This window comes from Poromitra crassiceps (assembly GCF_964638095.1).
Source record: "Poromitra crassiceps genome assembly, chromosome: 6".
NCBI lineage: Eukaryota > Metazoa > Chordata > Actinopteri > Beryciformes > Melamphaidae > Poromitra > Poromitra crassiceps.
In genome coordinates this window covers 54,172,903-54,189,212 of record NC_139627.1, presented here as the reverse complement: position 1 = coordinate 54,189,212, position 16,310 = coordinate 54,172,903, and the positions used below count along the sequence as shown (strand labels likewise).

The 16,310-nt window shown below is 42.3% G+C and overlaps 1 protein-coding gene across 1 annotated transcript in view; it reads right to left on the bottom strand.

The window, feature by feature from the left end:
• trhde.1 (thyrotropin releasing hormone degrading enzyme, tandem duplicate 1) overlaps positions 1–16,310 on the bottom strand; it is a gene marked incomplete at both ends in the record, with an annotated part of 207,594 nt that overhangs the window by 28,136 nt on the left and 163,148 nt on the right. Inside the window, 2 exons of the mRNA XM_083638308.1 lie at positions 4,047–4,150; positions 8,184–8,331. Coding sequence (XP_083494434.1) covers positions 4,047–4,150; positions 8,184–8,331 — 252 coding nt within the window. The remainder of the gene's footprint in view (positions 1–4,046; positions 4,151–8,183; positions 8,332–16,310) is intronic.

The window sequence follows — 16,310 nt, the reverse complement described above, 5'->3', positions numbered from 1 at the left end:
AGCAACACATACAGGTTGTGAGTTTGGGATAGTTGTGAACAGTTGTGGATAGTTGTGGTTTTTCTATAAAGAAAGAATAACAAAAATACAATGAGTGATCAAACATAAATAAATCCCATTAATATCCCCATCTGCATAAATATACTATTACTGATCCATAACATTAATTCTAACAGGATGAAATAAAATGGCTACAATTATACTCCCCTTACTATTACACAGCCAGAAATAAATGCCATTGATTTATTAACAGGTTTCCACAAACATATTAGCTACTGGTCATTTATAACTCACGTTTTACTAGCGAGGCTTTTTTTGTGAAAATCCACACTTCCTGTTGCAGTTAACTATCTTAGCTTAACCTCGATATAAACGCAGGCATTAATAATCACTTCGGGAGGCTTGCTCATCATAAAACATCATTCCACACAATACCAACAACAGGTAATGAATAATATAACGTAAGAACATGTTCAGGACTCGACGTGCTGCGTCGGGGGCTGTCAGGTGAGAGGACAGGAGGATCATTAATTAGCGTACATGAACCGGCTATTATTAGCGCATTTGGGAGCGCATTATTATTATTTTTTGGCCAGAAGCCAAGGTATGGCGCCTGCCATATCTTGCATTACTGAATTGACGCCCTTGGCTGAATCTTTCAGGAAGTGGAGAGAGCACCCCTGTGGGTGACCTAACAGACCTGGATTTTTGAATTAGGTCAATAGGGCCGACTAAAACGGGCCGACAAGTGGCCAAAACGAGTGAAAACAAGTTCAGCACCATGGAGAGCTCCATTCCACCAGAGTGGAGGAGCACCCTCTGGAGAGCCATCTGGTGAGAGAGGAGAGGCTGCATGCCAAGTGTGTGAGTGAGTGTGACTTAATGGCCAGTCACACAGGGACAGGTGTTCTGCTACTAATTATGATGATAATAATATGTTAATTTGTTTACTAAACATGACAAAACATATTGCGATATACATTCTGATTGAGCATGATCCTTATAATTATCGTAAATTCATTTCGACCGTATCACCCGCCCCCAATACACTGTTTGTTCTGTTCTTTCCCTTCTCCCCCTCCCTCCCCCTGTTCTCTTCCTTCTCTCGCTCCCTTCTCTTCCCCTCTCTCTCCCCCTATTCTCCCTTATTCTCTCCTCCCTCCCTCTCTCAAAATAGTTCAAGTAAGGGATAATCAACTCCTAGGTGCCAACAATATAAAATAAAAGCATTCACAAATTTTTGGTGAAAGTTTAGCAATCAAAATCTAAAGTTTTCCACAAGCCATGACTTTGTTTACCTAGCAACACTTGGGAAACCGACTAATACCTGGAACAATCATTACCATCCCGTCAGCTTCTCTTACAATGGAAATATTGTTCGCTGTTCCAGTAAATAACCTTGGATACGAGCCGGTATTCTTGGAGTATAGTGTATGCCGAATTAGAGACAGGCTTACAAGTACTCATAAATTGTCTATATGTTTCCATAAAAAGTCTCAACTTGTATTGTACCATGTGACTGTACCATGTATAAACCATGACTGGCTGACTTTACATGCAGCTAATCGTCCGTAGAGAGACTGAGCGGGCTGTAACTAGGCCACAGAAGGGACATGAGTCACATGACTGAAGATGGATGGAATTCATATTTTCAATGTATCTTGTATGGCCGACCGAGTGATTATTGCCATGTCATGGTGTTTTGGGGTCATTTATAAACAAATATAAATTCTGGTAATTGTCATTGGTTTGTAATTCTATTTTACATTGAAGATAATGGCAAGTGTCTGTCATCTTCCCCGGAAAAGGGGAGGGGACATGTTTGCCGGTCTGATCTATAGAGTAATTTTCACACATTTTCACCTCAAAGACCCTAAAGTGACACAAATTACAGTAGACCACAGACCCCCATCTGATATTTTTGCTTTTAATTGAGATGTTTTATTACAGAAAATGTATGAAACGCATACAATCTTTTTTTGTGATATTTTTTTTTATTGATTTAAATTTTCCAATATAAATGACCAATACATTCTGTCATTGTGTTATTTATGCGTGGAATTACAGTGAAAATAAATGATTCCCCTTCAATGCTGGGGAACCACTGCAATACCCTCAAGGGCCCCTGGGGGTCCTGTGAACCCACTCTGAAAGCTACTGCTCTAATATAATCAGAACAGCCTGGGAACTCCAGGAATGATTGTCTCTGACAGATGTCTGGTCTCGCTCCCGTTAGAAATCTTTGGGTATGCCCGAACCCCCAGATACCCGAGGGTCCGACCCGTACCCAGTCTCGGGTCTTATTTAAAAGAAGGGACTGCGGGTCTGAATGGGTCCAGGTCTCAGCTTTCTAATAATAGACGGGTCCGAGGCGGTTCTGAGTTTCGGGTATTTCTGAGTTTGGGCACAACTTTTTGGACCTGTGAAGACCTCTACCTCCAGTTCAGACAGATTGACATCCTGAAAACGGTCAGGCCAATCCCAACCCCTTTATTACATGGCTTTGTTTAAGGGGACTATTAAGCACGCTCCAGCGGCCTGGTATTTCACTGTGTGCGAGCACATGGCATCATCATGTGCTATTGGCTAGGTAGCATCGCCTAGTTAGCCTAGCTCTATGCCTGTTGTATATTTGCTGTTGGTGGATGTTGTTGTGGAATAAATGGTCCATGATGTGCTGAATCCAACAGAGATTGACTTGTCTCTTCGTTCCTGTGTCTATGGGCACTATCTTGTGCACAGCGCTTGTCCACGCCCCCAATTTGCATTGCGCACGGCGTTAAACGCTAAATTACCGCTTTTGCGAAGATAGGGCCCTACCTGCGTTTTGGGGACTTTTTGGGACAAGGAATTCATAGGCTAATTGATGCTGTTTTGATGATTTGACCTACTTTGACTTTCAAATCCAAGATGGCCGCCGATTTTCAGCTCCGAAAGATACATTTCGCAAATTGTACATGGAGCCTTAAGCTTAATTTATACTTATTAGAAAGTGTCGCTCAGCACATGGTCGCAGACGAAAAAGAAAGTGTCGCTCATGTTGCTTCTCTCCTCGGCTCAATGGTCACGTGACACTCGAATGCTATAGGCAGAGAACTAGTGCAGACAGCCAAGAGAGGGAAAGCTGTCAGTGAAACCACGTCGGAGGCAAGATGTAACGTACTTGGCTGCAGCCGCATATAACGACACACAACTCACCTCCTCTCTGTCTGGGAAGTTGGGAAGTCATACATCAAGGACAGGCTGATAAAAATAGCGGGGACACGTTCATTCATTTCATTTCAGCGAAAACCAAAACAAGGAAGTCAAGCGCGTGCCGTCTATATAGCCAATCAGACTTGCGCGACACATCGTGACGTAGTCAGCGACACTAGACATTTCACCAGGTAGCAGACACTGCTCGCAGACACTTGAAAGTGTCGACTCAAGTCCTCATTTCTGTCGGCGACGGTTTCACAAGTGTCGGCAGACAAAGCATAAATTGGGCTTTAGGCTCTGAAAGCTCTGCTCTGCTGAACACAAAGGTCTTTAGGCTCTGAAAGCTCTGCTCTGCTGAACACAAAGGTCTTTAGGCTCTGAAAGCTCTGCTCTGCTGAACACAAAGGTCTTTAGGCTCTGAAAGATCTGCTCTGCTGAACACAAAGGTCTTTAGGCTCTGAAAGCTCTGCTCTGCTGAACACAAAGGTCTTTAGGCTCTAAAAGCTCTGCTCTGCTGAACACAAAGGTCTTTAGGCTCTGAAAGCTCTGCTCTGCTGAACACAAAGGGCTCAGTTTCATAAACTTTTGTTAAGCACAGACCTTATTTCTAACATTGACTTCCAGACGAGGGGAACCAGTAGATGCTAACTTATGGGTTGGCCTACACACTATTAGTGTGTGTGTGTGTGTGTGTGTGTGTGTGTGTGTGTGTGTGTGTGTGTGTGTCTGCACGTGCGTGCGTGTGTTGTGTGTGCGTGTGTTTGTGGTGTTGTGTGTGCGTGCATGTTGTGTGTGCGTGTGTGTGTATGTTGTGTGTATGTGTGCGTGCTTGCGTCTGTGTCTCATACTCGGTCTGGTAGGACGCCTGCATGACGTTGCCCTCGTTGCTCGGGCCGTTGACTGGCCAACCCATCTGATGGTACCGGGATGCCACCTGTTTTAACACATAGTCCTGTTCTTACACACACCAACACACACACACACACACACACACACACACACACACACACACACACACACACACACACACACACACACACACACACACACACACACACACACACACACACACACACACACACACACACACACACACACACACACACACACACACAGAGGTGAGAGGACAATACCAAGAACAGTCCAATAATATTCTATGACAAAAGAGTAAGACCACCACCGGATCAGGCAAGCTCCAGCAGAAAAACAGCAGAAAAACAGTGGTGACTGTTGTATGTAGATTGAGAACACATTGCATTTCCACTCGTATTCAGTGTGGTCACAAATTTCCTTCTTTCTTTCTTTCTTATATTTTGTACTTCTCTTATTTCTCTCTTTTAGGTATTTTATCTTTATTCTTCTTCTTCTTATAGCCTACTTTATGTGAAGCACATTGACTGGTCTCTGTGTATGGAACAGGTGCAAGAGAAACACTGCACCATAGTCCACGCTTGCTCTATAAACTGTCCACGGACAATCTGATCCCAATCTGCACTCAATGTGTCTTGGGTGCAATTACACCTCTACTTTCATGTGGTTTAGTACTAGCCCACTACAATCCCATAACCCTAAACACATTTTAATGGCAGGTGTAAATTATTTTTTAACATTTTATTATCTTTTAAATGCCATATAGAAAATCTTGTCACTAACCTAAGGCAGAGGGTTGGATTTTTGTATAGGAATAAAATGCTGTTTCCTATGAGTTGCAGGAAAAGAATATGAGGCTATGTTTTTATCAGTCCTGGATTATGGTGATATAGTTTATAGACATGCTGCTACAGTACCTCCACACACAGGGTAGTGGGGGTGCTTAGTGGGGGGTGCTTAGGGCAGCACCCTAAGCACCCAGCTGTTTTGTATTGGAATTGCAACGTCAATAAAAAATAAAACGATTAAAATGTGTTTTATATGCTTTATACTGCAATATTTAGGGCTTAGTTGAAGACTATGAGCAAAGCAAAGAGGGTGGAGATGTTATTTTTGATGTTTATAATAGGTTTTAATAATAAGATAATAAAATATAATAATACTAATAAGTTCAGTGTTTCTGCTTGCTGTCTGTTGTAGTGTAAAACGACCAAAAAGGAGAGCAGGTGGTGACATGAAAGTGAGTGAGAAAAGGAGAAAATACTGAATAATGACATCACAACAGTATAATCCTAATGTTAATTTAAAATGAGATATTCCTCTAAATATGGCTAAAAAACATTAAAACGTCTAAAAAACGTCGCCACCGAGTCCCTTCCTTGCAGCACCCCTGCCTCCACACTCACGGTGTATCACTCTGCCCTCCATTTTATTTCTGGTGATCCATACGCAACTCACCATTGCACCTTATACTCCAATGTTGCACTGCCCTCCCTTTCTCAAAGGCGTTAATTTATATTTAAAGCCTTAATTCGTACAGTTACGTTTTACATTTTCTCCCTCTTTTTATGGCAGACAAATAATCATTTGACACGCTCCGCAGATTACCTAATGCTTCAATTCCCTCATGTAAAATACAGAACTTGGAAAGTCTTCTTCACGTTATAGTGCCCCTTCTATACCTGGAACAGCCTTCAACATGTTTTAAAAATAGTTATTTTTAAGTCACTTGTTGCATGTCAGGTGGGATTTGAAAGTAAATGTTTTAATTATTTTAATTCATGATCTTTAAATATACCTGCGTTTGTATTTTTATTTTTTGTAATTTTAGTTACCGTACTTCACTCTTGGAATCTGGATTTCTTGTTTGATTGTTTTTCATGTTTTTTTATCTGGAGATTTTACTCTCGGCACCATTGTAAATGAGGATTCGTCCTCAATGGGTTTTCCGAGTATAAATAAAGGTAAATAATAAAATAATAAATAAATGGGGTCAATGTGAACCAGACTACCTCCAGATGTAGTCAGGCAGATTCCATCACATTCTGATCATGATACGTTTACATCTATAGATTAACCAGTCCCTCCAGGATGTCGCTGACTTTTTTTTATGATTGTTGCGATAAAAAATTATTGATTTTGCAGTGTTTTTTCCTCAAAGATTTCGATGCAATTTGCTAAAGGTGCGTTCACACCAATCTATTAAAGTTTTTCGCTGGCATCGAGTTTAACTACAAAGTCAATGCAAACGAGCGATTGAGCGTATATTCGCCCGGGAGAAAAATCGCTGGGCGTCCGAGCGACAGCGACAGAGCGATAGGGCGAAAACTCGCTCGTCGCCCGAGATGAAATAACCCAACTCGAGCGAAATTTCCTGGCATCAGTCGCTCGCTGTTCAACGCTGATTGGCTGCCGTGTGAGAGTGAGTCAAGGATCACACTGGCTTGGAACAAACCGCTGGTTTATTGTGTGGCAACAAACCGCATTGACAGCTGATTGACAGGCTGACAGCTGACATGAAGTGAAGTCTGTACTACCAGTATAGAGCTCGCGTTAGGAGCACGCTGATAGGCTTAGCTTGTAAACAACTACAGTGGCTCGTAGTGGACAAACATTATGACATTGCGTAACGTTATAGCCCCCAGATGTCCGTCAATTCTTGTGCCTGTTGACGAGCCATTTAAACACAGCGACAGAGCGATTCCAAAGGGTTGAATCGAGCGACAGAGAGAAAAATAAATATCTCAGTGTGAACACAGCTTAAAGTCCCTGGAAACCAAAATCCACAAAAACGTTCTAACTATGTTATTTAGGGTCTTATGTTAGTAATTGTGTGCCTCCGAAATTATTATACATTACTTTCAACCCAAAGCCTTAAAATCGACACTTTTCTACAAGATTCTACAAAGTACTTCCTCATTGAAGACAGCAGTGCGCGAGGTGCTAAAACGCAGGAGCTTATGACGTCATAAGCTCTATATAACCTTTGTACACGCGCGTTCTTTGCCCCCACAGCGCTGCTCAGTGTCTGTCTGTCTCCCTCCCACTGTGTGCTGTGTTCGTTCGTTCGTTCTCTCTCTCTCTCTCTCTCTCTCTCTCTCTCTCTCTGGACTAGTGAGAGAGAGAGAGAGAGAGAGAGAGAGAGAGAGAGAGAGAGAGAAAGAGAGAACGAACGAACACAGCACACGGTGGGAGGGAGACAGAAGCGCTGTGCACTCAAAGTGGCAGAGCAGAGATTAGTCTCGTCGGCGGTGTGTAGAAACCTCTCCTCTGCCTGCTGCGGCGCTGCTGTGTGTGTGTCAGTGTGTGTGTGCGCGCGTCAGATGACCGTCAGTAGGCTACGCTATGCGCGCAGCAACACGCGAACACACACACACAAACCATCTCTCTCTCTCTCCCTCTCCGAGGAGAGGAGAGAGGTCTGAGAGAGGGAAATTTCCCTGCTGTAGACGGGACACACCCACACAGTCCGCGGGAGAAAATACACTCTAAAAAATAATTGATTCTCATGACTTTTGCCAGGACTGTCAAACCTAAATTTATATACTTTGCGACGTTCATCATCGTTCAAATTTGGCTGGTGGCTTATTAACATAGGCTCCTGTGATGTGATGAACTCTAAATGCTAAATAATAAAGAAATATTTCTGGTTTCCAGGGACTTTAAGTTATGTGATTTTTTTTTGCAAAATTGCAGGAACTGGCAAAAAAATTAAGTTGAGGGGGGAAATAGATTATTTTCCAACTACTACCTAATGGCAACGTTTCTAAACAAGTTTTATGTGATTTATTTTTATTTTTGGAACTGGCAAAAATTCCACGTTGAAGAGCAGTTTTGCCGTTTTTGCTGAGAAATTGCCTGCATTTTGAAAAAGTGCAAGCCCCCGCAAATATTGCAGATTTACAGTATTAGATATTTCATGTGAAAAGACGGTATTTTGTTTTTGTCATACCTGACAGTTTCGACTGCTTTGCAGGTATGACAAAAACAAAATAACGTCTTTTCACATGAAATATCTAATACTGTAAAACTAAGTCAGACGTCATGAACCTTTTTGGAATATTGCAGATTGTTTGAATGTGCATTAATGATTGATTGATTGATTGATTGATTACACTGAACAGGCTGTATTCGTCGGTGCGGTCCAGCAGTTTGTCCAGCTGGTAAAGCACTCGGCTGGCGGCGTGCCACGGCAGGAAGGACGTCTCCTCTGGCAGGTAGCCAATCAGCTGCAGCGGAATGCCCTGGGGGAGGTACCCCGCCCTGAGAGGATAGAGAGGGAGAGAGACAGAGAGCGAGAGAGAGGCAGGCATAAAGAGAGAGAGACAGAGACAGACAGACAGAAACAGACAGAAAGAGATAGAAAGTTAACAAACACAAGCAGCAATAATAAGGGTCCAAGCAGATTGCAAAAACTTGCAAAAATTTAAATTTTTTAGAGCAGACCATGTAGCTGATTATTACATATACACTTTTCTCATTTGTGGCGCGACCTAGTGGCAGAATATTGCAAGGTGAAGGAGTGAAGCTCAGACCTAGCATCCGAACACATGCACCAAGTTAGATTGAAATCGATTAAGCCAATTTTGATTCATGAGCGTTTATGTACAGTAAGGTTGAACTTAAAGACATTACACATATTAAGGTCTAAAAACTTCATTTCAAAATGGATTGACATATTGAAATTGTAGATAAAGCAAATTAAATCCATAGACTATCCCAATAAAGGACGATTGGCGCAAATGTTTCTGACGAGTTGTTGAAAATAGGATTTTGAGAACATTTCATTTTAGAAAATTTTATTTTAGAGCAGAAGACCTTTGGAGCAAAGATGCAGGTGTCTTGAGAGGTGAAAATTATGAAATAATTTTGACTTTAAGCCAAGGCGTCTTTGAGAAAATTGCAAAAATGTAAATGTGTTTGTTATAGTGCCACCCTGAGGTCAGTGTTTCATGTGCCTGACAAGTGGGTGGAATTTGCAACCCAGCTGCCAATTTTGGTGAGTTTTGGTTTTACGGTTTTTGCTGCATAAACACTGTTAGCGGAGAAAAATAAGAAAATTAATAATTAGAACAAAAAACAAAAGGGCTGCAGAAGCTCCCCCAGTAACAACTCTGTGCTCGGAATTTTGGTGTTGTGGCCAAGCTAGGTATTGAACCTCACATGACGCACTCAAGCAAGTCTTTTCTGCCCATAGACTTAGATGGGGAAAGTAGCAGCTGTAAAACTGTGACAATTTTTCCGGGTGTCACTCAAAGTCAAAAACGACTCTTTGAATGATCAAGTTCTGAATGATGACATTATTTGATATATGCATGTATATATGTATATATGTATATGTATATGTATATGTATATGTATATGTATATATGTATATATGCATGTATGATATCACAAATGTTTGTGATATTCATGGACAGCATTTTGAGGTGTAGTCGTGGGAGGGAGGGGTTGCAATTCGGTGGGCTGAGGTTTGCATCGCAGCTTTTCGCGGACGATGTGGTTCTGATGGCGTCATCGGTCTAGGACCTTCAGCGCCCACTGGATCGGTTCGCAACAGAGTGTGAAGCGGCTGGGATGAGGATCAGTACCTCTAGATCTGAGGCCATGGTTCTCAGCAGGAAACCGACAGATTGTCTACTGTATGTAGGGAATTAGTCCTTACCCCAGGTGAAGGAGTTCAAGTATCTCAGCGGGAGATGGACCAGAGGATCGGAGCAGCGGGAGCGCTATTGCGCTCGTTTTACCGCTTTTACCGTTGTGAAGAAAAGGGAGCTGAGCCAGAAGACAAAGCTCTCAATCTAGTGGTCGATCTTCGTTCCTACTCTGACCTATGGTCATGAAGGATGGGTCATGAGCGAAAGAACAAGATCGTGGATACAAGCGGCCGAAATGGGTTTTCTCAGGAGGGTGGCTGGCATCTCCCTTAGAGACAAGGTGAGAAGCTCAGTCATCTGTGAGGGACTCAGAGTAGAGCCGCTGCTCCTTCACGTAGAAAGGGGCCAGTTGAGGTGGTTCGGGCATCTGGTAAGGATGCCACCTGGTCGCCTCGCTAGGGAGGTGTTCCAGGCATGTCCAGCTGGGAGGAGACCACGGGGCAGACTGAGGGCGAGGTGGAGATATTCTATCTCCACATTGGCCTGCGAATGCCTCGGAATACCGCAGTCAGAGCTGGCCAGGGAAACGAAAGTTTGGAGTTCCCTGCTGGAACTGCTGCCTCCGCGATCCAACCCCGGATAAGTGGTTGACGATGATGATGATGATGATGATGATGATGATGTATGTATGATACTCCTATAACGTGTTTGCTGATTATATGTTTTTCTATGTACACCGTGTTCCACCCACTATTGTTATTTTTTTGATTCTGTAGCAGGTGTCACTTCCATTCTGTATTTCTCACAGTAGTTCAGTACTTAAAACTACAAAACTTAGAGACTACATTTACCAGGTGATGGGCCTGTCCCACCATGGTGTTCACAGGTGTTCTGCATACGGCCAATGATTAGAGTGGAGCTGATTGTCTTTTTTCTCCTGCCTGTTCATTGTTGTGTCATGTCTGCACTAAAAAACTTTTTTTTATCCTTATACAAAAGTTTCCCCTCACATTTTTTTTTATCCCACTAAATACTGTGGCAGTGTGTTTGTGGTCAGACGGTGCCCCCTGCCTGATTTTGGTGCTGTTTACATTTGTTTGGCAAGCGGCAATCTCCAACCTACGTGCGTTCGAGCTTCAAGGTGTCAAGTCGCAAAACCATGGATGCTAATACTGTAGCATAGGCTATTCCAGCTAACACCTAATAACAACATTAACGTTTAATTGTATGGGTTTAACCAACTACTGGATTGGTATGGATTGGTCTGACAGCATAGTATTGTTGAAAATAAAATGAAAATGTGCCAAAAATGTGTTTTAAATTCATACAATGCGGGTGGACATGTTGAAATGACATGAGATGACGCGCTGGGAGCAACTAGGGGGTGAGAAATAATACCCGAACTTGCGAGTAGCAAGTGGGAATTTGCAACCGCCGTTATAAACGAATGCAGCATAAGTGTCCTGTTAATTTAGGACTCAAAAATGGGAAGTTACAAAAGGGGAGTGACTTCAGTAGTGTTTAGTTTAGTTTCGTTTCATTTAGTAGGATCCCCATTAGACGCAGCAGGATGCTACGGCTATTCTTCCTGGGGTCCGAACACATAACAAATACAGTAATACATAAAAAGCAATACACAAAATAGTAAAAGTACAGTAACATAAAGTAGTACAGTACATAACATATAAAGTATATGTTATCAGACATAACAATATAGTGATGACAGTTCACTGCACAGCCCGTGCAGTGACTGCACCGATTCACATTACATGACCATTTTTAACATAACAGCAGTTTCAAACCATCTTTCCATAGACACATTATACATTTAGTTTAAGATCTGAGATGTTGTTTCAGTAATGATTTGAATCTAGTTTTACCATTTTCTTTAGAGATGTCTCTGGGGAGCAAGTTCCATTCGTACATACCTCTGTACATGACCATTCGTTTCATAGCATTTGTTCTTACTTTAGGAAGAGTGAAGTTACCCACAGTAGCATGTCTGGTGATGTGATTATGTTTGTCATTACTGAAGGATAGATTTTGATACAGAATGCCTGGAGTTTTTGTCACGGAAATGTTTCTAATAAAGACCAGCAGTGAGTAAAAGCAATCTATCTTTGACAAATAACCAGTTAAGACTTATGCATCGTTACAACATTTGTTGTATAATTACAATGGAGTACAATGCGTGCGGTAGTGTGGAACTGGTTAGCTTACAAAAGAGCCTGTACAACAAACCACGGTAATATTTTAGGGCATATTTGAATATTTGAAGGCCAAACTGTTGCATTAATGCTGACAAATAAAACTACAACAACTTGCAATTATATGTTCTTGCAATTAATAAGAACATGTTTTTCAGTATTTTGTCATATTGTCAAAAATATTGTTGTCGCAGAAATACCCTGAAATATCAGGATATTATTTTAGGGCCATATCGCCCATTAGGGTTGGCACGATGGACGATGGCATCGACCATCGTGATGGGCCGACCCCCCATCGACCTCTGAGCCTTCTACATCGGATCATCGTGATTCATTATCTGTTTGAATTAAAATTGTGCCGTTTTAATAATAAAAGAGGCCAAGTCCACTTACCGTGACGCGTGGGGGACGCGCCGGTGGCATTAAACAAGCGCACCCAGTTCACTTCAGGGAAGCCTCCCCTCCCCCTCCTCCGCTCTAGTGCTTCTCTGCACTGGGAGCGCTTGTTTAATGTCGCCGGGGCGTCCCCCGAGCGTGTCGTCTGTGTTGTTGTGAAAACTTTTTAAGACAAAGAAGAAACTTCACGTTCTTTCCTGTTTTCAACCCAAAGTGAGTATAAGTCTTCAACCATGAATTTAACTCGCCTGTTTCCAAAGTGAAAGTTGGAGTCGCTGCATATAGATACAGCAGCTGCGTTTCTCTAGCCATTTCTCCTAAACTCTCTCTCATTACATTAGGTTCAAAAGCCCACGCGAATCTAACGTTATATCAGCCAGTAATTCAGTCGGTTTTCTGCCAGCTAGTTAAATTCAACACACACACGTTGTTGGTGAGGATCTGTAACGTTAACATTAGTTTTGCGCCGTTCAAATTGCTATAGTGACAGCCACTGCCCACTTCAGTCGCCTGGCTCTGTGCTGTAGCACAGAGCAGAGGCTAATAGCCTATTCAAGCCCACTGGTATCATGTAGAGCTCAGGCTCAGCTGTCCTGTTAACGTGAACGCATTACAGCAACGCAGCGACTTAATAAATAATTAATTATTCCCCCAACCCCCACCCCAATGATGATGGCATCGTGCAAAACGATGTTTCACTGTAAAACAATCACGATGGGGATTTTGGTGACATCGCACAACCCTATCGCCCACCACTAATCAGAATCAGAATCCCCTTCATTCGCCAAGTATGTACACATACATGGAATTTGACTCTGTTTTGTGTTGCTCACACACACACACAAGAAAAAAGTTATGGACAAGCTAAAACAACCAAGGACATGGGTACAAATAAACATAAACTTAACTACGATACAATACGTGTGGTGTATAGTGACTATGTTAAATACGTATGAGAGAATCAGAATCAGAATCAGTTTTATGTTTTATGTATCAGTATTAAAGGAACACTGCCCATTTTCAACCAGCTTTGTATCATTAGAACATCAGTAGTATATCAGAAAACTGTAAACGGTTTTGAAGTCTGTCATTTAATTTGACAGTTATTGAGTGTTAAAGTGTGGACCAGTGACATCACTGGTCCACACTAACTCAAATTAATAACTCATTAACTCAAACCAACTCTCAATAACTGTCAAACTATTCATCATTCATCTAGTTTGACAGTTATTGAGAGTTGATTTGAGTTAATGAGTTATTAATTTGAGTTAGTGTGGACCAGTGATGTCACTGGTCCACACTTTAACACTCAATAACTGTCAAATTAAATGACAGACTTCAAAACCGTTTACAGTTTTCTGATATACTACTGATGTTCTAATGATACAAAGCTGGTTGAAAATGGGCAGAGTGTTCCTTTAAGTATGTAGACATACAAGGAATTTGACTACGTTGCTCTATTTACATTATATACAATAAGTGTGATGTAGAGTGACCTTTAGAAATATGTGTATATAGGAGAAAAAAAATCATAATAACCTACTAAGTATGTAAACCACACTGGATTGTAAACAAGTCAGATATTGCACAGTGTTGCATGTTATGCATAATGTACAGTATAAATAAGCCACACATGATCGTAAACATTCAATGTAAAGGAGACCTTTCAGTCAGATATTGCACAGTAAACATATCTCATGTCTGTGTGTGAGTGTGTGTGTGAGTGTGTGTGTGTGTGTGTGTGTGTGTGTGAGTGCGCGCACGCGATGGAGAGAGTAGGAGAGATGTTACCATGGTAACAGATGTTGGGTCACTGAGTCAGTGAGAGGTCCATGAAAAGTGTGTGTGTGTGTTTGTGTGTGTGTGTTTGTGTGTGTGTGTGTGTGTGTGTGTGTGTGTGTGTGTTTGTGTGTTACATTCACTCCCTTGTTGAATATTCAGTGTTTGGGGTGAAGACACATTCGCCTCCTTACTGAATCGACCTTTAGCCCCGCCCACAGTTCATGAATATGAATGAGGTGGGTGAGCGAGGACAGGCAGTGCAGTCAGAGGTGGAGAGAGAGAGAGGCTCAAATTAGTTGTATTTCTCATTACTGACGACAGACAGTTACTACTGACCTTTACTGAGCTGTCAATCAACGACACGCACACCGCGGTGAAAAAGTTTCAACAGAAACAATGTGTCTAACGTTGAACACTCAGCGAAAGTGCCTCACATACACCGTTTTCCACTGCCTGGCTCCATAGGCCAAGTTTGAGCTTTAAGGTCGGGGGTGCAGAAACAAATCTAGAGGAAAAATAATAATTAGGACAGCAGCAGGTGCATTTTCATATCCTGATTAATATGCCCAATCAGAGCGGGTTCCAAGGCCAGTCTCATTGGAGCCATTCTGTGTGCAAAATGGTAAGACGATTCTCCTCTAGGTCAATTCCGTGACGTGCGTGAGGTGAATAAGCGCCTGCCCTTCCTATAGGCATAATACTCCCAAGTGGCGGTGTAACGTTACATTAGGCTACATGGATTGCTGTGGACACCATGGATATACAGTAGTTGGCTAGTTCTGTTTGTAGTTTCTGGAGCCCGCATGGACTCGGACTGGAGGACGCGTGGACAGAGGATCGAGAGAGAGAGAGAGGAGCAAACTAACATTAAAGTAACTACAAGCAAGATTTTCGATTGTTAATAAACAGTCTACATTTAATATTGATGCCCCACATCTTACCTCTAATAGTAGATGAGACCAACGCCGAGTGAATCGGCGAGTGCTGTCTTGATGATTATAGTCTGTATGCGGGCAGGGCAGATCAGGAAGTGAAATGAAACGGTTTACGGCAGCCACTTACAAAATTACTTTCAAACAAACTGTTAGAATATAACGAGAGATGTTCGCGAGAGCAGAAAGTAGCGAGGAAAGCTGTTTTGGGTCTGTTGCTACGGCCGTAAACCGTTTCGCTCTGCCTAGCAACGGTTTGCCTACTGTAGCAACAGACCCAAAACAAGAATGAGGGCTTTCCTCGCTACTTCAAAGACCTTTCTCGCGAACATCTCTCGTTATATTCTAACAGTTTGTTTGAAAGTAATTTTGTAATTTTGTGGTTATGGCTGAAGTGGCTGCCGTAAACCGTTTCATTTCACTTCCTGATCTGCCCGGCCCGCACACAGACTATAGAGACAGTCGGCATGTGTGGGAACGCCCACAAAATGTTAAACGGCTGGCGCTGGCGAGTGGGGTAAAACCACCGATATATCTCAATGGGCTGACTCACCAAAGGACGGTGCTGTGGCTCTAAACTACGGATTTGGGGGTTCTAGAGCAGAACACAAGATGTCTGTTCAGATGTGTGTTTACTGCGGTGGTTAAATCCCCCGAGCCAGCGAACCCAGCGTCTATGACGACACATCGCCTCAACCTATAATCATCAAGACAGATGGGACAGTTGGTCTAATCTATTATTAGAGGTAAGATGTGAGGCATCAATATTAAATTTAGACTGTTTAAAGCAGCTACGAGCAAGATTTTTGATTGTTATTAAACAGTCTAATTTTAATATCGATGCCTCACATCTTACCTCTAGTAGTCTCGCTTGAACGCCGAGTGAATCGGCCAGTGTTGTCTTGATGATTAGTCTGTCTGCGGCCAGGGAAGATCAGGAAGTGAAATTAAACGGTTTGCGGCAGCCACTTCGGCCATAACCACAAAATAACAAAATTACTTCCAAACAAACTGTTAGAATATAACGAGAGATGTTTGCGAGAGTAGCAAGCGAGCAAGGCGTTCTCCTTGTTTATGGTATGTTGCTAGGCAGAGCGAAACGGTTGAAGGCAGGCAGCTGCGGTAAACCGTTTCGTTTCACTTCCTGGTCTATCCGGCCCGCCGGTAGACAGACACAGACTCTATAATCATCAAGAGAGCAATCTCCGATTCACACGGCTTTGGTCTCAGCTACTATTATAGGTAAGATGTGATGCATCAATATTACATTTAGACTGTTTAATAACAATCGAAAATCTTGCGCGTAGCTGCTTTAATAACAATCAAAA